General features: G+C 37.4%; 1 protein-coding gene across 5 annotated transcripts in view; it reads left to right on the top strand.

Moving 5' to 3' along the window:
• Nucleotides 1-15,725, top strand: part of suco (SUN domain containing ossification factor) — a 43,916-nt gene extending 28,191 nt beyond the window's left edge. For 4 of the 5 annotated variants that reach the window (XM_007895614.2, XM_007895616.2, XM_007895615.2 and 1 more), the window contains 10 exons: nucleotides 374-439; nucleotides 2,601-2,681; nucleotides 4,366-4,447; nucleotides 6,306-7,574; nucleotides 9,067-9,154; nucleotides 11,116-11,220; nucleotides 11,586-11,740; nucleotides 12,079-12,170; nucleotides 13,441-13,499; nucleotides 13,657-15,725. In XM_007895614.2, coding sequence (XP_007893805.2) covers nucleotides 374-439; nucleotides 2,601-2,681; nucleotides 4,366-4,447; nucleotides 6,306-7,574; nucleotides 9,067-9,154; nucleotides 11,116-11,220; nucleotides 11,586-11,740; nucleotides 12,079-12,170; nucleotides 13,441-13,499; nucleotides 13,657-14,100 — 2,441 coding nt within the window. In that variant the 3' untranslated portion in view covers nucleotides 14,101-15,725. Of the gene's footprint in view, nucleotides 1-373; nucleotides 440-2,600; nucleotides 2,682-4,365; nucleotides 4,448-6,305; nucleotides 7,575-9,066; nucleotides 9,155-11,115; nucleotides 11,221-11,585; nucleotides 11,741-12,078; nucleotides 12,171-12,346; nucleotides 12,466-13,440; nucleotides 13,500-13,656 lie in introns of those variants that run through there. The other variant, XM_007895617.2, reaches the window with a different exon arrangement.
• The last annotated feature ends 2,991 nt before the right edge of the window (nucleotides 15,726-18,716 follow it).

The following is an 18,716-nucleotide window of genomic DNA, read 5'->3' as shown; positions in this document are numbered from 1 at the left end:
TTTAGGGAACAAAGAGAAGAATGTAGTTCTACAAAAGTAATCCTAATGCTGTAAAGTATTGGAATGCCTTATTTTAAAGGATCTCACTTCAATAAATTCCAGTTTTAATTGTGTGTCTGACAATGCCAAGAGATGCATTTCTCCCCATTGGTTTGAGAAGGGAAAAATTAAGATTAGTTCCTTGATTTCCTCCTCACCCAATGGCTGCTCCAATGCAGCATTATCTGAAGCTAATTCCTTAATCTAAAAGGTGTTGATCTATATTGTCTTACCTGGTTTGGGAAATTTAGACAAATTCATTATGCAAAATGCTATCCAGTGTTTGCTTGTAGCTATCATGAAAATGTTTTGTGTTGTCGTTGCTGTTAAACAGATTACCCATTGGATTATGGAACACGAGAAGACAAATCATCCAAAAATCTACTTGGTTCTGCCAAAAGTGAGTTTCCTTTTCCTCTTGTAAAAGGGATAGTGTCAATAATTCTGACCCCAGATTTATAAGTGTTTTAATGGAGCCTTTGTACATTGCCCCTCCCTATCAATATGAAAATGTTGTTTTCTGTAGTGTTTTGTAGTATTAAAATGTTGCCTTTCTCAACTTTTTCCTTTTTGCTCAGCCTGTCAATATCCTATCTCTTCATGCCGTTCAATTTCCACCCTGAAGAAATCTGACTCAGTTTTCCCTTCTGCCGTTCACTATTCCATGGCATAGGGTGTTTCTAAGTGACCACACTTTGTGTGAGTGTAAGCAGACTGTCTCAAAACGTAGTTGGAGATTGTAGAAAGAATATAGGGGAAAGACTCATTGCAACTCAATTGAATCATGTCCTTACTTAACATCCTAATAGTGCCCCTTCAACTGAAGAGTTAATAGTAGCGGGCATCCAAGATGACGTTTGGACATTTTTTGCCTGTAGGTATTATACTAGAGCCAGCAATATTTCCCTTAGCCCAATGCTGGGATTTAATCTTATTATCTCCTCATACTTTTTTCAAATTTAATTTACAAGGCAGGAACCCTATATTCATTTATTTTCTGCATTATGAAGTTGCTGTCACAATATTCAAAGTGATTTCTTTTCAGTGGGTACTTTCTGCATCATTGGCAGGACTTGAGATCCTTAAACACAAGATTACTGTAAACTAGCTTTATTTTTTTCTTGATAATCAGACCATGTGAAAGAAGACTCCCTTTGCTGCCAGTTTCCTAATTGGTCCACTGTACTCTACACAGAATACAAATGATTTTAAACCTAAATGTTAAGGTCTTTAAGGATTTATTGTTGCTGATGCCATGAAGCTACTTAATTTGTCTGTTGGTATATTAAATGTTTCTACAAAATGTAATCATTCTTTTCAAACTATTTGGTCCTTTCAATTTTAGATGAAGTGAAAAAGGGGCCATAAGCAAAATCTCAAGGAATTACCCAAAATGTTTACTACATGGCTACACTTGGTCACATCAGACTGAAAGTACAAAAATACATTAAAAGCTAATGGTTCTGAAAATTTGTAAATCATTATAAACACTTTGAAAATAAGCTACATCCACTGATGGCTATAACATTGAAACTTAAGAACAAATGCTACTGCTCCAAGTGTGGCCTGTTGATTCTTGACAGCATTGCTAGCTTCCCTGCCCAGCTTGTGTGTGTTTGCTGTGTGATACAGATTGCAAATGGTTTTCAGTTGACCTGTAGAAATAATTTGTAGTTGAGCTGTAGGCTGTGCAGCCTGTTTTACTAGCATCAGAGTAAATTTTTTGCAGCATTGTTTGCAGCTAAACATTTGAAGCTGACATGTGCTTAGTTTTTCTTTCAAGTCCATCTTTGTTCATAATGGTGGCAGTGGGCATGTTAGTTACTATTAGTAGTCCTTCAATGTGGGTATCATAATAAATAATAATAATCCTTGCATTTGATATAGCGCTTTTCACGTCGGGAGGACGTCCCAAAGCGCTTCACAGAACACACTGTAAAGTGAATTGACTGTATATTTGTGGGCGAACGCGGCAGCCAATTGCGCACAGCAATGTCCCACAAAGAGTCGTAGATTGAAAATGACCAATTTATTATTGTTTTTTTGGTTTTGGAGGGATTATTATTAGGCGTGTGGAGTAAGGAAACTTGCCCAAGGTTTCGCCCTGCCTGGAATTGAACTAGTTGTACACAGTACTGTGGCTGTTTAGCCTCTACTTCAAAGGCTGCAATAGAAAGATGAAAGATGAGGCAGGGTCCTGGTTTGAGATTGGCGCTGAGCTACTTGATCAGAGGTTTCCACTATTTGACTTTTTATGAAATCTGTAGTTTAGAGTACATTAAATTCAGTGTCTCTAATAGAAACCATGTACATGTATTCATGAATGACAGTCATAGATGAATTCACAAAGAAAATAGTACTATTTTTGTTTTGTTACAAGAGACCCTTCTGAATGACCTGATCTCTGGTATTTTCTACTCTCTGGTAAAGTTTTGCATTGCATGTTTTTTTTCTTCTATATGAAATCTGATTTCAACACAAATGTGGATGCTTTGAAATGTCAGCCCTGCTTAGCAAAACATTTTTGGTAAAGATCTGCATGTGCTACTGTCTCATTACAGATGTCATTCTAAATATGGTAAACATAGCTGCTAATATCCTTGGAGCCACAAAAGATCCAGCGGAAATATCTCAAACTGAAGGTAACATGAAAATTTTTTGTGGGGAGGAGCAGAAATGTCGAGTTCTTTTCAATTAGGCAATGATAACTTGTTTTTCTTTCAAGTGCAAATTTGGACATAGTATTTGTCTGTTAGAACTTCATCACATAAGTGGACATTCTATTTTGCCAAGAAACTTCACTGTTACTATTTCATAATATTTTTTGTAGCTTTGGAAAGATGCAGTTTATTGAATCTGAACACTTCAAGCATGACAGTGCTAAAATCTCAATTCAAACACTTGAGGAAATATTGACAATGAGTATGAATTTGCAATGTTCAAGAATCTTTTCCTTGGAGGTTTGACAGAAGCAGACTTGGTTATGTATGATATAATTTTAATGGGACCTAAATGGCCTCAAAGGTTCAGTGGATGTTTATGCATATACACGTCATAGTTCTAAAACAAAATATTAAACTCTGATTCTTAAACTATTCTGTGTCAAAAATAAAATCCTAATCCCAGTAATAGATGGTTACAAAAAAGGAAGAACCTGTTTTAAAACACATTTTCAATCTTTGCAAAACAATAAATGGGTGAAATAGACTGTCAGTAAAGAACCCGGCCTAGATAAGTGGAAGATTAAAGGAAACTAGATAGAAGATTAGCGAGCACGAGATAGAAGCATTAATTAAACCAGCTAAAGAGGATTATGAGAATTAGATGCTAATAACGATTTTGGAGATGGAATGAAAAGGAGTATTGTTAGTGGGAAGATATCAGCTGAAAATCTTGAGACTGACCCGATGCGAAACACGTATTCAAAAAGTTAAAGTAGAATGGGAGAAATTAAACTAATTCAGTTCCTATCTAAAGTTCATCAAACTGCACAGTTTAAACATAACTCATTTAAACAGTTTGGAAATATTTACCATGCCTCTAAACTCCTACACAGACAATAACCTGCTGAACCAGGAAGCACAGCGGCCTTTTGGCCAACATTTCAAATTTGTAAATTTAAAACCCTCTAAATTGTTAGATTAGGTTGGCATCTATTGATATATAAATGATTCATTCAGTTTTCTTAATGTTTGGTTTCATGTTCCTTTCATATCACATGGTTTAAATCTTTACAGTTGCTTCAAAGGTTTTTGATATCTGCATAACTCAAAATCAAATGAGTCAAGTCAAACTTTTTTAATTAAAAACTTAACAACCAAGTTTATAAAGATTGAGGTTCAGGTGCAATTTTTTTATTAGACTTTGTAGCAAAAAGATTAGGACGCCATCACATAAATGGGAAATCAAGTTGATTTTGGTGCCAGTTTTTGAGAACTACAAATTGAAATCCCAAGAAATCTTTGGAAAGTTATCCCAGATTTCTATGCCCTCTATCTACATTCTCTCACTTAAGACTATGGCAAGATAACAGATTCCCACTGAGGGGGAGTCGAGCTTACTTGGCAGGGGTGAAAGGACAATATTTTAGACAACAATAGCTTGCACTTATATAGCGCACTCCACACAGGATATCATCTTGGAGCGCTAGACCACTGGTTATGGTTACCACATGGTTCCATGTGCAATATATACAGTATTCATATTTGTTATGGAGGTAAATAACTCACTACTTTACCTCCAGTAGAAAAACATAAGTTAGATTCCACCAAAAACGTTGTGAATTTTCATGCATTGCATCTTTTAAATAAGATTTTTTTCTTTCAGTTAATGGAAGTACAACATCAGTGAATGAAACTGCAAAACTGGACATACCTGGGCCTAGTTCTACCCCTTCAACTATACCAGAGTAAGTCATTTGTGTTTTAATGTGAAGGTCTTAGTGTAGTTTCAGGTACCAGTTCAGTTAATAACTCTTTCCTTGGGTTTGTTTCTTGTTGAGATGTATTTACTGCTCGAAGTGAGGATCTAATGCTGAAAGCGATAGAGGAACATAGCCCTGCAACCTGACTTGTGCTTCCTCTTCCTAATTGCATCGAGTACTGTTAGACATTTATAATTAAAGTTCACAGATGGTAGTTCTTTTATTAAAAAGCTTTGTTAAAGCTGGGTGTTCAGAAAACTTAACATTTTGGGAAAAAATGTAGCTCTCTGAAAGTTTCTTGACTGTCTAATAACTTCTAGGAGAGCCATACCAATATCAGTTGCTTATAATGCAACACAGTTTTCTTGAAACCACTTCCTCCTTATACTGTCAAGAATCTGACTGGACTGTCACATTCCATTGACACTGGTTTGAATTGTACTACACTTCTCACAGCATTACAGAATTAAAGCAATATCATGACCATCAAAATTCCATCTTATAGTCTTGAGAAAATAGCAACCAAAGAGTAAATGAGACTGGAGAAGAAAAGGCTTGTAGTTTGTTCCAATTTCACTTGAGGAAATATTGCACTTTAAAGTGTTCCCAGAACATCAAGAGAGTATTGTGTAAATGTTTACAGAATGCCATTGGATGCTAGTCCTCCTTGATGATGATTGTGGTTTAAACCTATTTCTTGAAATGCATCCAACTTCATAGAAATTTGGATATGTTGGATACTGCATATAATTTTGTATATACAAAGCCATGAGGTATGCAGAATATGTTTGTAGGCAAAGAATTGCAAATATTTAGCTTGAGGTCATGCTGATCTGGAGTTCTCTTGTGAGCTGAAGTTGAAATGAGTTAACTTGTCAACTGCTGTGGTTTTTACTTTGTATTCGATGGTTAGTCAACACAATTTTATAGCAGTTTGCCACTGGACATGCAGTGTGAATCACACCTATATGTGAATTGTGCTGTATTTAGTCCACTTAAGTCCGGGTGGGAGCTTCCAATGGACCAGTTTTTAATGTTAAACAGCCATTTGTACAGAACTAAAATGAAATGTTTTATATATATATATATATATATATATATATTGATTCAAAACTATGTGGAACAGAAAGTGTAAATCAGCATAAAGGCAGCCTTCATTAACAGTGATTTTTGTCAACATTTGCTGGACTAATGTCACTGGTTCTGATCACAATGTGACAGAACATATCCTTTCTTCCTTCCTATTTATCTTTAATCAGATGAACCAAATATTTTTGTTTAAAAGAGTGGCCTAGGTTTTTAAAATTTCTGAAATACCATTTCATAGGAGACTGAGAAAATAGTATTTTAAGATTCCGAAGTGCCATTTCAAAGTAAATGCGTATGTATGGAGGAATATTTTCTTAGGAAATCAGTGACTAGCGAGCATGGTCTCGGCATTCTTAGACCAATTTAGCGAGTAGTTAGAAATACTTTGTTTGCTCAGAAGTTTGTTGGGGAATTCATTACCACAAGTGGTTATTGAGGGTGATTAATAGAATGAAAAGAGACTTGGATAAGCACCTGAGCAATAATAAGGAATATGGGGAAAGAGTTGGAGAGTGGGATTAATAAAACAAAAAGGGGATTTACAAAACAGTGACACTGACACAATGAACCAAATACCTGCCTTCTATGATGAAAGTGTCTGTTTCTACATTAAGTGACATTTATGTTTGGACTGTGTATGGTTTGTCTGACGAAAAAGCTTATTACAATTGAGTTTAAAAGTAAAGTAAATGGCATTGTACTTTACAGTTGATGAATTCTATGAACTCAATCAAATCTTTATTTGTATCCTTAGGTTGGATACTGTTATTGATCAACCAGTATTCAAAGAAGATGATAAACCAGACTCTCCTGATGTAGTAACTCACAAGGAAAACCTGATTGTGCAGCTCGTCCAAGACGAAGAAGAAGAGCCACTGAATAGACAGTCCACTGTCATTCTTCTGGAACCTGAAGATGAGGAAGATGATAGAGACAGTTGGTATGACATTGAGAGACAGGTTTACTGCAGCGATCTGCCACTTATTTCCTGCATTTCTAGTTTCTCAGAGTACATTTACAAGTGGTGTTCGGTCATCGTGGCTCTTCAGCGCCAGCGCAGCAAAACACTCAATGTTAAGCCAAAAGAAGAAGTACTTCCTGCCATTCAGCAGGTTCTAACTATTCAAGAAGAAGTTGCTTCAGCAAATGAAACTGAAAAGGCAATTGAGGAGGAACCAGTGAGCTCATTGCCTGCAAAGGGGTCTAAAAGTGCCAGTGAAGCACAGTCCAGTAGTACTTTATCAGAGAATTTAACTAATTGGACTGATTTTATTGAATTGGAACCCAGTCATCCTCCACCTGCCTCTCATTCTCCTATTGTCAGCACGTCTGATACAAAACCTGATGTCAAACATACTGCCATTCTTCAAAGTTCTGATACTGTTCTCACAAGTAAACTGGATGACCAGATGCATCTCTACTCAGAGCTTACTACATCCATTCAAACTACAGAAGTTAAACTGGAGGCTACACAAAACCAAGATTCTTCAGAGGAAGCTTCAACAATGTTAGAAACTGAAACAGTTAGTGAGATAAAGCTAAACATTGATCTAAGTGGATCCACGAAAGAAAACCAAAACTCTGTTCCAGTACTAATAACTCCTACAGAAGCCATACAAACAATTGATGGTACAGATGTGCTCGCTGTTACAGCTACTGAGGTACCGAATGAAATTGGTGGTGGAAGAGGATTCCCAGCAGAAACTGAGCAGCCATTGCCACCTTCAGACTTAGATGTGCCTGTTTCCCCTGTGGCTGTTTCATCTGTGACAGAAATGAAAGATGAAGAGCAGGTAGCAGAGGACATTCTTCTGTCTGGTCCATCCTCCAATGGACTAAACCGGTCAGTTACTGATTTCTATGCCGAGATGCACAATGTTACAGACATGGGATACACTAATGGAAATCAAGTACATGGATCCAACCAAAAGGAATCTGTTTTCATGAGACTTAACAACCGTATCAAGGCATTAGAAATGAATATGTCTCTGAGCAGTCGGTATCTAGAAGAACTGAGCCAACGGTGTGTATGTGTCTGTAGTAGTCAAGCTTTAGGCCCTTTATTAAGTTTGTGAAGTATTTTGATCAGAACAACAAAAACAGTTATTTTGTTGGAATGCGCCTAGTAGTATTTGTTTATTAAAATGAACTGTATTGTATGTAAAAGCTTTGCAGTAGAAGTTGTTTGTTAGACACTACTGGGTCAGCAGAAAAACATGCTAGTTTTGCGGTGGTGTGGTTCTCAACTATTCAGCAAATGTTAAAAAGCAGATTCAACTTTGGTTGTTACTGGGCTCGTTGAGAAATACCCTCAGGAGAGTCACTGGTTGATTGTGGTATATTGCTCTTTCACAAGTCCTTGGTTTTCACTGCATTACAGCTTGCTTAACTGAACATACACATAATACACAATAAACACTACTGCATAATAATGCACTTCCTACACGTACGCTGCCAACTAAGCTACTTTAGGGTTTTCAGTTGAAATCCCAGACCTATCTTTCCTGAAGTACATTATTTGGACAATGAATCTGGCTGTTTTTTAAAAACGCTTAGCATATACTGCATTTGCATCATCTGTATTGCTATTGCCCCACACATTTCTTCAAATATGTTATCCTGAGGGTATCATTGCTGTAGAATTTCTACCCTATGCGCACACCAGGTAAAATACAAAGCATTCTTGGCAACACGAGCACCTATGTATGCATGCAGCCATTTGAACTTGTGCAATTTCCACATTGATGAATTATGACTGGCTGCAGAACTTCCATGCTATTGGTGGCTGTATAAGCTGGCAATGTGGACACCTCTTGCGGGAGAGCAAACAAAGGGCTGTAGAATTCCTTGTGTGATAAGAATGTTTCAGATAAGATGAAGGGAATATTCTGCAATATTTTGTAATCGTGACTAACAAGATTGCGTATATAGTAGTGTGTTGTAAGCTCATTGTTTCATTCCAACAAAGATTTGAGCTTTAATAGGATAAAATGTATGTGCATTAAGTGAAATGGAAGTTTGTGACCATCACAACCTTATTTGTGACATTTATCTCTTATCTATTCTGTGTGTAATTTTTTAAAAATTCTCATTTCCCCTCTGGCTCTTCTGCCAATTATCTTAAATCTATGTCACCTTGTTACCAACCCACCTGGCAGTGGAAACAGTTTTTCCCTATCTACTTTATCAAAACTCCTCATAATTTTGAACACCTCTATTAAGTCTTCCCGTAACCTTCTCTGGTCTAAGGAGAACAATCCCTACGTTTCTAGTCTATCCACATAATGGAAGTCCCTCATCCCTGGTACCATTCTGGTAAATCTTCTCTGCCCCTCTCAAAGGCCTTGATATCCTCCAAAAGTGTAGTGCCCAGAATTGGACACAATACTCCAGCTGAGGCCTAACCAGTGACTTATAAAGGTTTAGAAGAACTTACTTGCTTTTGAACTCTGCCTCTATTTATAAATGTATTTATCCATCATTCAGGATTTCAAACTTTGCCCTTTTGTTTTTAGGTATCGCAAACAAATGGAAGAAATGCAGAAGGCATTTAATAAGACTATTATAAAATTACAAAACACTTCAAGAATGGCAGAGGAAAAGGTATTTATTTCACCAATATTTTCTGCAGATGGTAGAGTTTACAGAGTTCAAGCTCTGTGTCTGTATACGCTGTGGTGCACTACTGAGGAATATAGGCCAGAAAGGGTCCTGTGTATCGCTGGTCTGAGCCTCGTTGGAGGCTCGTTATCTCAACTGTGGAAGAAATTCCATAGCCTCTGTCACAGGTTTAGGGATGGAGGGGGAAGAGATAGTCAGGATTTCTGCTCCTGATTCGTATCTTATGAGGCTTGACAAAAATGCATGTATATGTGGGTCAAGCAAAAATAGTTTGGATTTGTTTCTGATGCCCCACTGTCAGCCTTGAAAAATGGCTGAGGTATTTTGGATGGTGCCTGTGGAGTAAATAAAAATAGCCACTTGGGCTGGTACACAGGCCCATGAACCAGGAAGCTATAGAGAACACAGTCTTGCCATTTAACAGTAAATCCCATGAAGCACTTTGATGTGATAATTGCTATACTAAATGCAACGTATGACATGCATTTGAGATGTGGAGAAATTCCTGTATCTTTTTGAACATTCTTGCCTCTTGTATCTGATCAATGCCTCAAATCCTTCCTCAGTTGTCAAAAGTTTTCTAAAAATTCAGTGTAATATATTTTGGTGATGATCCATTTCTTACCTTGGCAATATTTAGTAAAGAAAATCGTGATTGTGTTTATGCAATATTAATAATAATAATAATCCTTGCATTTGATATAGCTCTGGAATTCCCTTCCTCACTCCCTTCGCCTCGTCCCCTCTCTTCCTACTTTCAGGTCCCTTCTGAAGACCTTTCTTTTCGACCGCACCTTTGGTCACCTTCCTCCCCCTACCCCTGGCTTGGCCCCGGGATTCCTTACTGTGAAGCGCTCTGAGATGCCGTCCGGCGTGGAGGGTGCTATATAAATCCAAGTTGATGTTGTAGCGCTTTTCATGTCCTCTAGACGTCTCAAATCACTTCACAGAATATGCTGTAAAGTGAATTAACTGAAAATTTGTGGGTGAAACGCATTCATCTGACAAACCACTTCTTTCAACCACTGAATATTTAAAGCCATGTGTAGATGCATACAAATGCAAAATCAATGGAGGTTTCTTCAGTCAGATAAAATAGGTTTTCAAAATAATGCATGGATATAGTTTCAAAACAATAGTTGTTCGTTTTTGTCACAGACATCCCTTGAAGCAGTCAAAAATCTCAGTAGACAGGTAGGAAACGTTATCTACAAACAAGCAAAAGTGCATTGTTGAAGGATTACAATAAGGTGCATTTATTTATAGGTTTAATACCTTACTCAAATTTATGCTTAAATTAGTTTACTGTTGGGTAATTTATTGCACTGGTCATTGATTGAATGTTGTGAAGATTATTTACTGGTGAAGAAGAATTGACAATAGGAAAAGCTCATTTAAACACTGAAGTCAGTCCCTTTTTGTTCATTGTTTCCTCTGTTGTACAACTTCTCATTGTAGGTCGAAACTCTATTGCAGTTGTCTGTTTTTCTCAAAATCCAGGAAAATAATCACTGCATCAACTTGTCCAGCAAATAAGTAATACCATATTTTCAAACAATTTTTTTAGAAAGCCCAATTTGTACTTTTAGCCTAAATCTATGGCAGTCCTTTTGAATGTTTTCTCCAAATGTTCCCGCTAGATCTCGAAATAGTTGCAAAGGTATTCCCTGCAACTGATATGACTGGACTGTCGATCAAATGTATTGTTTTCCAAAAAAGGCTTTTTTAAAACTGGATTCCAAAAGTTAGGAATGATTTTAGTTAGCTGAAATTTACATGTCTCAATTCTAGATGCCCATTTCAGCAGTTTGCATTTGAAAAGTCTTGAAATTTAGTCTAAACAGAGCTCTCAAGCAGACTCGCATTATAATTTGGTACATTTGAACTGAAAATGTACCGAAGAAGATGATACTTTGTTGAATATGTTTTTTCTCTTATTACAGGATCAGCGACAAACTGAAGCAATTGGTTTACTCCAGGCACAGCTTGGAAATATGACTGAGCTGGTGGGAAATCTGTCCCACGCAATGGAAAATCTGAAAGTTGAGGTAAATGTCAGCTTCAAAATATTTGTTTGAAATGATATGGAAACTAAGATCTTTATAAAGTATATGCTTTTTAAAAGAAATGACATTTCTGAACTATCAACAGAAAAGAAACACCAATAAATTATATCCTAAAAGTACAAAGTTTGTTTTTTTCCAAATTATTAGGTTTTCTCATTTACCAATGGTTTTGAGAAGTATCCAGCAGATAATATACCTTGAGCTAATTAACCCAAATATTTGATTAGGGAGATTTCAGTTGAATCTTAGAGGTATTGTTAAGTAGGCAAAAACTGAAAGTTTTCTAACTTAAATGTTTTTGTTTGAAAATGATGATTAAATTACTAATTTACTGTTTTCTCTTCCAGGTGTCTGACCGCCAGAACTACCTTGTGATTTCCTTAGTTGTTTGCATAATTCTAGCTTTACTTCTGTGTGCGCAGCGTTGCTGGAATGTCTCTTTGTCGAAGGATGTTTACCCGATTACAATTCCTAAAAGCAATCACTACCCAAGCCCCAAAAGGTAGGATTTTTTTTAATATAGTTTAAAAGTTTGAAACTGGTTACCAGACTATTAAACTGTAGAAACATGTTTTACTTTGTCATGTGGTGCATACAACAGATCCTTACAGAGGACTTGCTAGAACAACTGCATGCCTTAAATGTTTTATTTTTTTATGAAAGGATGGAGCAAGGATTAGGTGGGATTAAGGTTCATGTGGAGTGTAAACTAGCATGAACAAGTTAGGCTGAATGGTCTGTTTCTTAACCAAAACTTTCTGTGTAATGATTTATTTCTGATGTGATGAGGGTAATAGATGGATGTAAAAAATAATTTAAAAGTTCTTTTACATTGTATAGGTGTTTTTCTTCCTACGATGACTTAAACCTTCGCAGGCGGACGTCGTACCCGCTCATTCGTTCCAAGTCTTTTCAGTTGTCTGCTGCAGAAGGTGGGTTTCTATCTGACCTATTTTTGAGATACATTTATGTTGAAAATATCTGCACCGAATTTGAAAACCTGAATTGTTCCTTATGAAATTTTATGTTAGCCAATAATAGAAAGTTGCAGTTTTACACAATTGAGTTAGCCCATCTTTACTTTTTTCTTTCCCCCTCTATTCGTTAGCACATGATAATCAACGAGAGAGGAGTGTATCATCACCAGAAGAGAGGTTCAGGTGCCAGAACAATAAGTCAGTCAGTGGAGCTTTACCATCGGAAGGCAGTACAGTTGAAGGCAATTCAGTGCGAGCAGAAATTTTTCTTTAAGTTTGGCAATTATGTACAGTTGAATAAAACTAATAGTTTATTCCTGTGCATTACTTTGTACAGTACCGATTTGACAACAAAATCTTTGGAATGCCTTTAGCATTAAGAAAACAAAACCATGTGTTTTGCATGTTGTGGAACACAAAGGCTATTTTTAAACTTTGTACAGTCACAACTGGCAAAGTTGTTAAAATGCTTTGTGCAATTTTAATCCCTTTCTGATTGGAAATATAGTAAATTAGTCCCTTTGGAATAACTCCCCAGTCATTTAGGGGAAGCATTATCCACTCCAAATGAACTAATTGTAAGAAATCCTGCCAGGGCATATGCTGCTTGGATGCAAATACTAAGCTTGTGATGGAAAAGCATAGCCGTGCCCCTTTTTGCTTAACAAATGTTGGCTGTTGCCCATTTGCATGCAGTAGAGCATGTTGTGGTTGTTAAATTTGCCTAAGGTTTTTTATACCAATCTTAAAATGACAAAATGGTGAAATTTATTTACATTATCATAAAAAACAAAACAGTAGGCAAGTGGTTGATAGCTGTTGCATTGCTTTTGTTTTAGTTCTGCAGCTATGGCTATCTTTTCTCCTTCTGGTTAGTGAACCCGTCTCAGTGGAAATGAGACATTTGGTGTGAAAGAATGTGCAGCAAAACAATGTTGCACTTCTTGGAAATAATAAGCCAGTTTAATGAAGAGATGGTTAGGTTTGCACTCAGAGTGCTTTCCGACAGATGAAATTCAACCTAAATTATTTTTCCTTCAAAGAGGAGACTCCCTCTGTTCCACTGTTTACTGTCTTCTAATGATCAAGATATGAAGGGTGGACTAATGTGCTATGCTACTTATTCCTGCGCTTTTTCCCCTAATGTATGTTAGCTGGAGTGTAAATCCCTACTTTACCCATTTCACCTTTGTGTTAATTTCCATCCCCTCTTCCCTCTTTTCAGTGGGTCCAGATGACTTGTACATTGTAGAGCCACTAAAGTTTTTGCAAGACAATAAAAAGGTACAGTGATGTTTTTGTTATGCTGGCTCAAGTTCTATTATAATTTAATAGTAGCTAATAATTCTTGCTCAACCTGACTGGTACAATGTACGTTTTACACCAGGTCTTTCTCTTTGTAAGTACTGTATGCCAAAATAACACTTTGTTTCTTTTGCAGAAAAAACGTTGCAAAAACAAAGTTGAGAAGGTTGACACCATAAAAGCTACAGAAACTGTAATTCCAATAGTTAACGGAGGAATAAAATCTGGCAAACCTCTTTCCAATCAAAGTGACTTTTCTAGTACAGGTGTGGTCTACAGTTCTTCGCACAAGGGCCCCCCATCTGAAGGTGGCTCAGAGACTTCATCTCAGTCTGAGGAGTCGTACTTTTGTGGCATTTCAGCCTGCACAAGCCTCTGTAATGGACAGCCGCAAAAAGCTAAAACTGAAAAGCGATCTTTTAAACGGAAGAAGTCAAAGGTTACAGATCAAGGAAAGTTCATTAGTAACTTAATACAGACTAAATCGGGATCATTGCCAAGTTTGCATGACATAATGAAAGGAAAACAGAATATTACAGTGGGGACATTAGGTGTCACAGCAGTTACAGCCCATGTTTGATTGTGATTTATAGACTTTGGCTTGGAGCTGCCTCTTGCCATCTTCGTGCTTGTGGGCTTGCAAGGTGTTTTTGAACTTGCACTGCCTGAACTCAACAATTTAATAATGGATTGATGCAGGAGTCTGTCTTCAAGGTCTATAAAAAATACGGCAAAGGGTTGCACTAAAAGCCGTGTCGAATGGGAAATGGCATCAACTCGATATGAGCTTTGAAGATGATTTACCTGGGACAGGGTGGAGGAATCTCCTGGATATTCCACAAGGATTTGCGGTGCAATTTATTGGATTAAGTTTCACTGTAATTAACTGGGTACAGGTGGAACAGGGATGAATGCATAATTTTCTGCATAGAGCTGTATTCCTATTTCTTGCACCTTTCCATATTTGTGCCTTTGTATATTTATAATGCAGCTGGAAAATGGAGAATTCCTGTCTCAGATTTACTTTGTTATGCTTTTCCTTTGTTTAAAATCAATGGGGTTTGGCAGTGTATCACTACAGTGCTGTAGAAGTGGTCTGCACGTAGTTAAGTGGTCTCTGAAGCTCTTAGGGCTAAATATTCTTGCCACGATTTGCAGCAACCTCAATGAAATCATAGTGCAAGCGGGAGATCTGGGTTCTATTCCCGGCAGGAACCCGGTTGTTAGTCGATTGGCGGATCGCTTTTCCGGGAATAATAATCCTTAAAAAAAAATTGGTCACTCAATCCAAGACTGTTTGTGGGACATTGCTGTGTGCAGTTAGCTGTTGCATTTCATCCACAAATATGCTCAAATTCACTTTACAGTATATTCTGTGAAATGCTTTGAGACGTCTCGAAGATGTGAAAAGCTCTATATCAAATGCAAGGATTATTATTATAAGTGAACATTGTCAAAGTTGCTGCATGTAGTGGCAAGAGCCATTTCAGCTCCCTAGAATCAAATGTGATGGATTTGGCCCGAAGGAAGAGAAACCAAAATAAGTGGATCTGTTGAACAACTTTTGGTCAACTGGTTTTAAATGCAGGCCATTGTTTGTGAGCAGACTGTTTCTATAATTGGCTAAAAGAGTGCAGATTTGTATCCTATTCACTTGGTATGGTCACATCCAGTAAAGTGTTTTTAATTTGGGGGTAAATGTATTAAAAGTAATATGTGAGAGTGAGCTTTTGACTGTATATATTTGTGTGTGTGAGAGCGAGAGGAGCATTCTTTAATGTCACAAAGTGTTTCAACATGGGGTATCAAAACTTTAACTTATAGTTTCATGTGCACTTTCACTTTTTTTTATTCCAATGCCTTTTGCTGATGTGAGGTTTTGTCATAGTTTGTAATGTAACTAATGCTGGTTCTCAAGCTTCTCTTTCTTCTCCCTCCTCCCCCATTTGAATTTGGTGGCTCTATTGGCAGTAACCTTACCTAGCCGATCTGCACATTAGCCAGTCACAGCACTTGAGGACAGTTTCTGAGGACCTTTTGTGAAAGGATCCAAAGTTTAGTAATGCATTATTTATGTATGTTTTTACCTTGTCTTTGAGTGCTATAACACAACACTGTGGAACACACAATGTGACTGCAGAGTTGTAGTGCCATTAGAAACTGTGAATTTCTAAATAAAACTGAACACTTTACTGTCTTTGCTAAGGAAAATGATTATTGATTTTATTTTTCCATTTTTGTTTCCTTTTTATTGAATCCACATACTGCTGTGAATCCTACATACAGTTGAAGAATGGAACATTTTGATTGTTTTTATGGTTTCTTATGAAACCAAGGAAAAAAGCTTTTGTTTTAAATTTGAGCATATTAATCACTTTGCCTTTCGTGGTCATTCCGTTTGTCTAGTTATAAGGGAAAACAATTCTGCTTTCGTTCGTAATGGTCCTTGGGATTATTAATATTTATTTGCTACCAGGCAGATGGAACATATGATCTGAAGAATTTCAGCTCATTTCAATGAGGAAGTGAGTCTTATGTTATGTGGTGGTCTATTTGATGAAGTCCAGAGTAGTAACAACAACAACAACAACAACAAGATTCCATTTATAGAGCGCCTTTCACGTCAGGAGGACGTCCCAAGGCGCTGCACAGTTGGGTCATGACCCGAGCAGGGGGGAAATGGTCAGGGTGAGGGGAAGGGAGGGAGAGAGGAGGGGGGAAATGGTCAGGGTGAGGGGAGGGAAGGGAGGGAGCGAGGAGGGGGAAGAGAGTCGAGAGGGGAGCTGAAGGCACGGTCAAAGAGAAAGGTTTTGAGACCGGCCTTGAAGGAGGAAAGGGAGGAAGCGGCGAAGGCACTGGGGGATGGAGTTCCAGAGCCTCGGGGCTGAGAGGCTGAAGGCCCGACCACCGATAGTAGGGCGGTTGGGGCGGGGGACGTGGAGCAGACCGGAGCCAGAGGAACATAAATATATATATATAAATGTAGACATAAATATATTTCTAAACCGAATGCAATGCCTTTTTATTTAAATTTAAAATGTACTGTGGAAATGGTAAAGCAAACCATTTTCCAGATTAATCTCTTATAAGATGCTTGTAGCTGTTCAGTTGGGATGACCTTGTTTTCTCATGAATTTACAAAACTTCCATTGAGATGAAATTGGAGAACTAGCTGAATTACTACAATAAATCAGATGAATAAAATTTTAAAATATCCATTTAAAATCAAGCCTTTGAGTAACCCAGGAATGATAAATAATAACCCTTGAATCTGGCCCAGTCAATAGTACCTGTGATGCTTAATTAACCTTTTGTGAATGAAGTTTCTATATTAAAATTGGCAAAAATCCACATAGGTTAGAACTTGCAGGTATTTACCCCCTTATAACCATTAAATGTTAATGATGTACTGACCAATATTAAGGTTATTTTGATTTTTGTAATTTGATGAAATCCACTGGGTGTAACTTGCCTGATCCAGAGATTTGGCAGAACAGAATGGGGATTCATTGATTTTATACTTGTGGAGTCCTGTAGCTCAGTGGTTAGAGCGCTCGCCTCACAAGCGAGAGACCTGTTTGATTCCCGGCAGGGCGAAATATTGGGCAAGTTTCCTTACTCAACACAAGCCTAATAATAATACCTCAAGAAAAAAAAACAATAAATTGGTCACTTCAATCCATGACTCTTTGTGGGACACTGCTGTGCGCAATTGGCTGCCACATTTTGCCCACAAATATACCGTCAATTCACTTTACAGTATATTCTGTGAAGCGTTTTGAGACATCTGGAAGACATGAAAAAGCGCTATATCAAATGCAAGGATTATTATACTTGTTGAGAATATAATTGTTGAGTGGGTTGTAGTTCATGCATTTGAATTCCTTATGGAGCTCTTATTCAATAAGTACCCAGAAATGTATGTAACATTTTACTGCATATTGTGCTGTCCAGCTGTTCACCAAGTTTCTGAAATTCCAAAAGAGGTGACCAAACATGAGGAATTGTAACTGAATCAGTGATATGCAAATATAATCCATTTTTTCTATGTGCATGATGTTTAACAGGTCATCATGAAAAACTTAGGTTTGCTTGCAAATAATGTCAGCTCACTTGCCAACTTGCCTATTGTTGCAAAAAGGAATGACTTGGATCATTCTTTAAGGTTGAATTCATTCTAATATTGCTTCTGAGTGGTTCATTGCAAGGCTGCACTTGACAGGATAAGTGAAATGGAAATTAGGTTAAACAAGAACAGGCAGGTGACTGATGCAAATTAGTGCATAAACTTGGTGCTGCTGTGCCTTTTCAGCAGCATATTTTAAAATTACGAGAACCAGTGCATCATGAAAACATTCAATAATGCTCACATTACCACATTGCCAACCCGAATGATGCTCACAGACGTGAAGAATATTTCAGTAAAGTTCAGGTTGCCTGCGGTGGCAAACCCCAACATCCTCTTTGCTTTAGTCACTTTGTTGGACAACCTTAATCATCAAATGTTTGTTTTGAAGTGTCAATTTTTTCTTCTTCATATGTTGCTTTGTAGTTTTTGTGATCTTATCAAATATTTGGCTTATTTATTATTGTAATAATTCCATGGGAATACACACATAGCTCACTTCAAGATCTCATTCTACTTTCTTCCTACAAATAATCCATAACAAAGGTGAAGATTGGAGCACTGTTTTTCTTTATAACCAGTTTGATCAAACACTGCTGCTGCATTTTCAAATACATTTATTCGTCTCAAAAATAAAGCCCTTTAAAGAAAATTAGTTTCTTGCATCATGTCTGAAGTGCTAATCCAGGAGTGTAGATGTACCTTTTACACTACCAAGCTTTGGTATTTGGACTTTAAGAGGCACATAGAGGGTAACTTAATGTTGCTACTATCTTGGGCGTCTGCTTAAAATGCCTTAGCTTCTGTGCAGCAAAATTTAGAGGTGCTGAATGAGAGTGAACTATTCTGTGGATCGAGGGGAGAGGAATATGATGCAGTGAGCTTTTTACCTTGAGGTCAAGAAAGTTGTGTCTTGGAACCCTGCCTGCAGCTCAACGCTATATTCCATACTGGGCGTGTTGCATCACTGATCCCATGAGGTGTTGGTGAGCTGTTGAACAAGATAGCCATTTCAGCAGTCAAATTGATACTCGATTGCATCAACCGCACCCTCTTTATTGACGGCCATT

This window comes from Callorhinchus milii, unplaced genomic scaffold, assembly GCF_018977255.1.
Source record: "Callorhinchus milii isolate IMCB2004 unplaced genomic scaffold, IMCB_Cmil_1.0 Scaffold5, whole genome shotgun sequence".
Classification (NCBI taxonomy): domain Eukaryota; kingdom Metazoa; phylum Chordata; class Chondrichthyes; order Chimaeriformes; family Callorhinchidae; genus Callorhinchus; species Callorhinchus milii.
The sequence above is the reverse complement of the archived record's forward strand: the minus strand, read 5'-3'. Positions and strand labels throughout refer to the sequence as shown.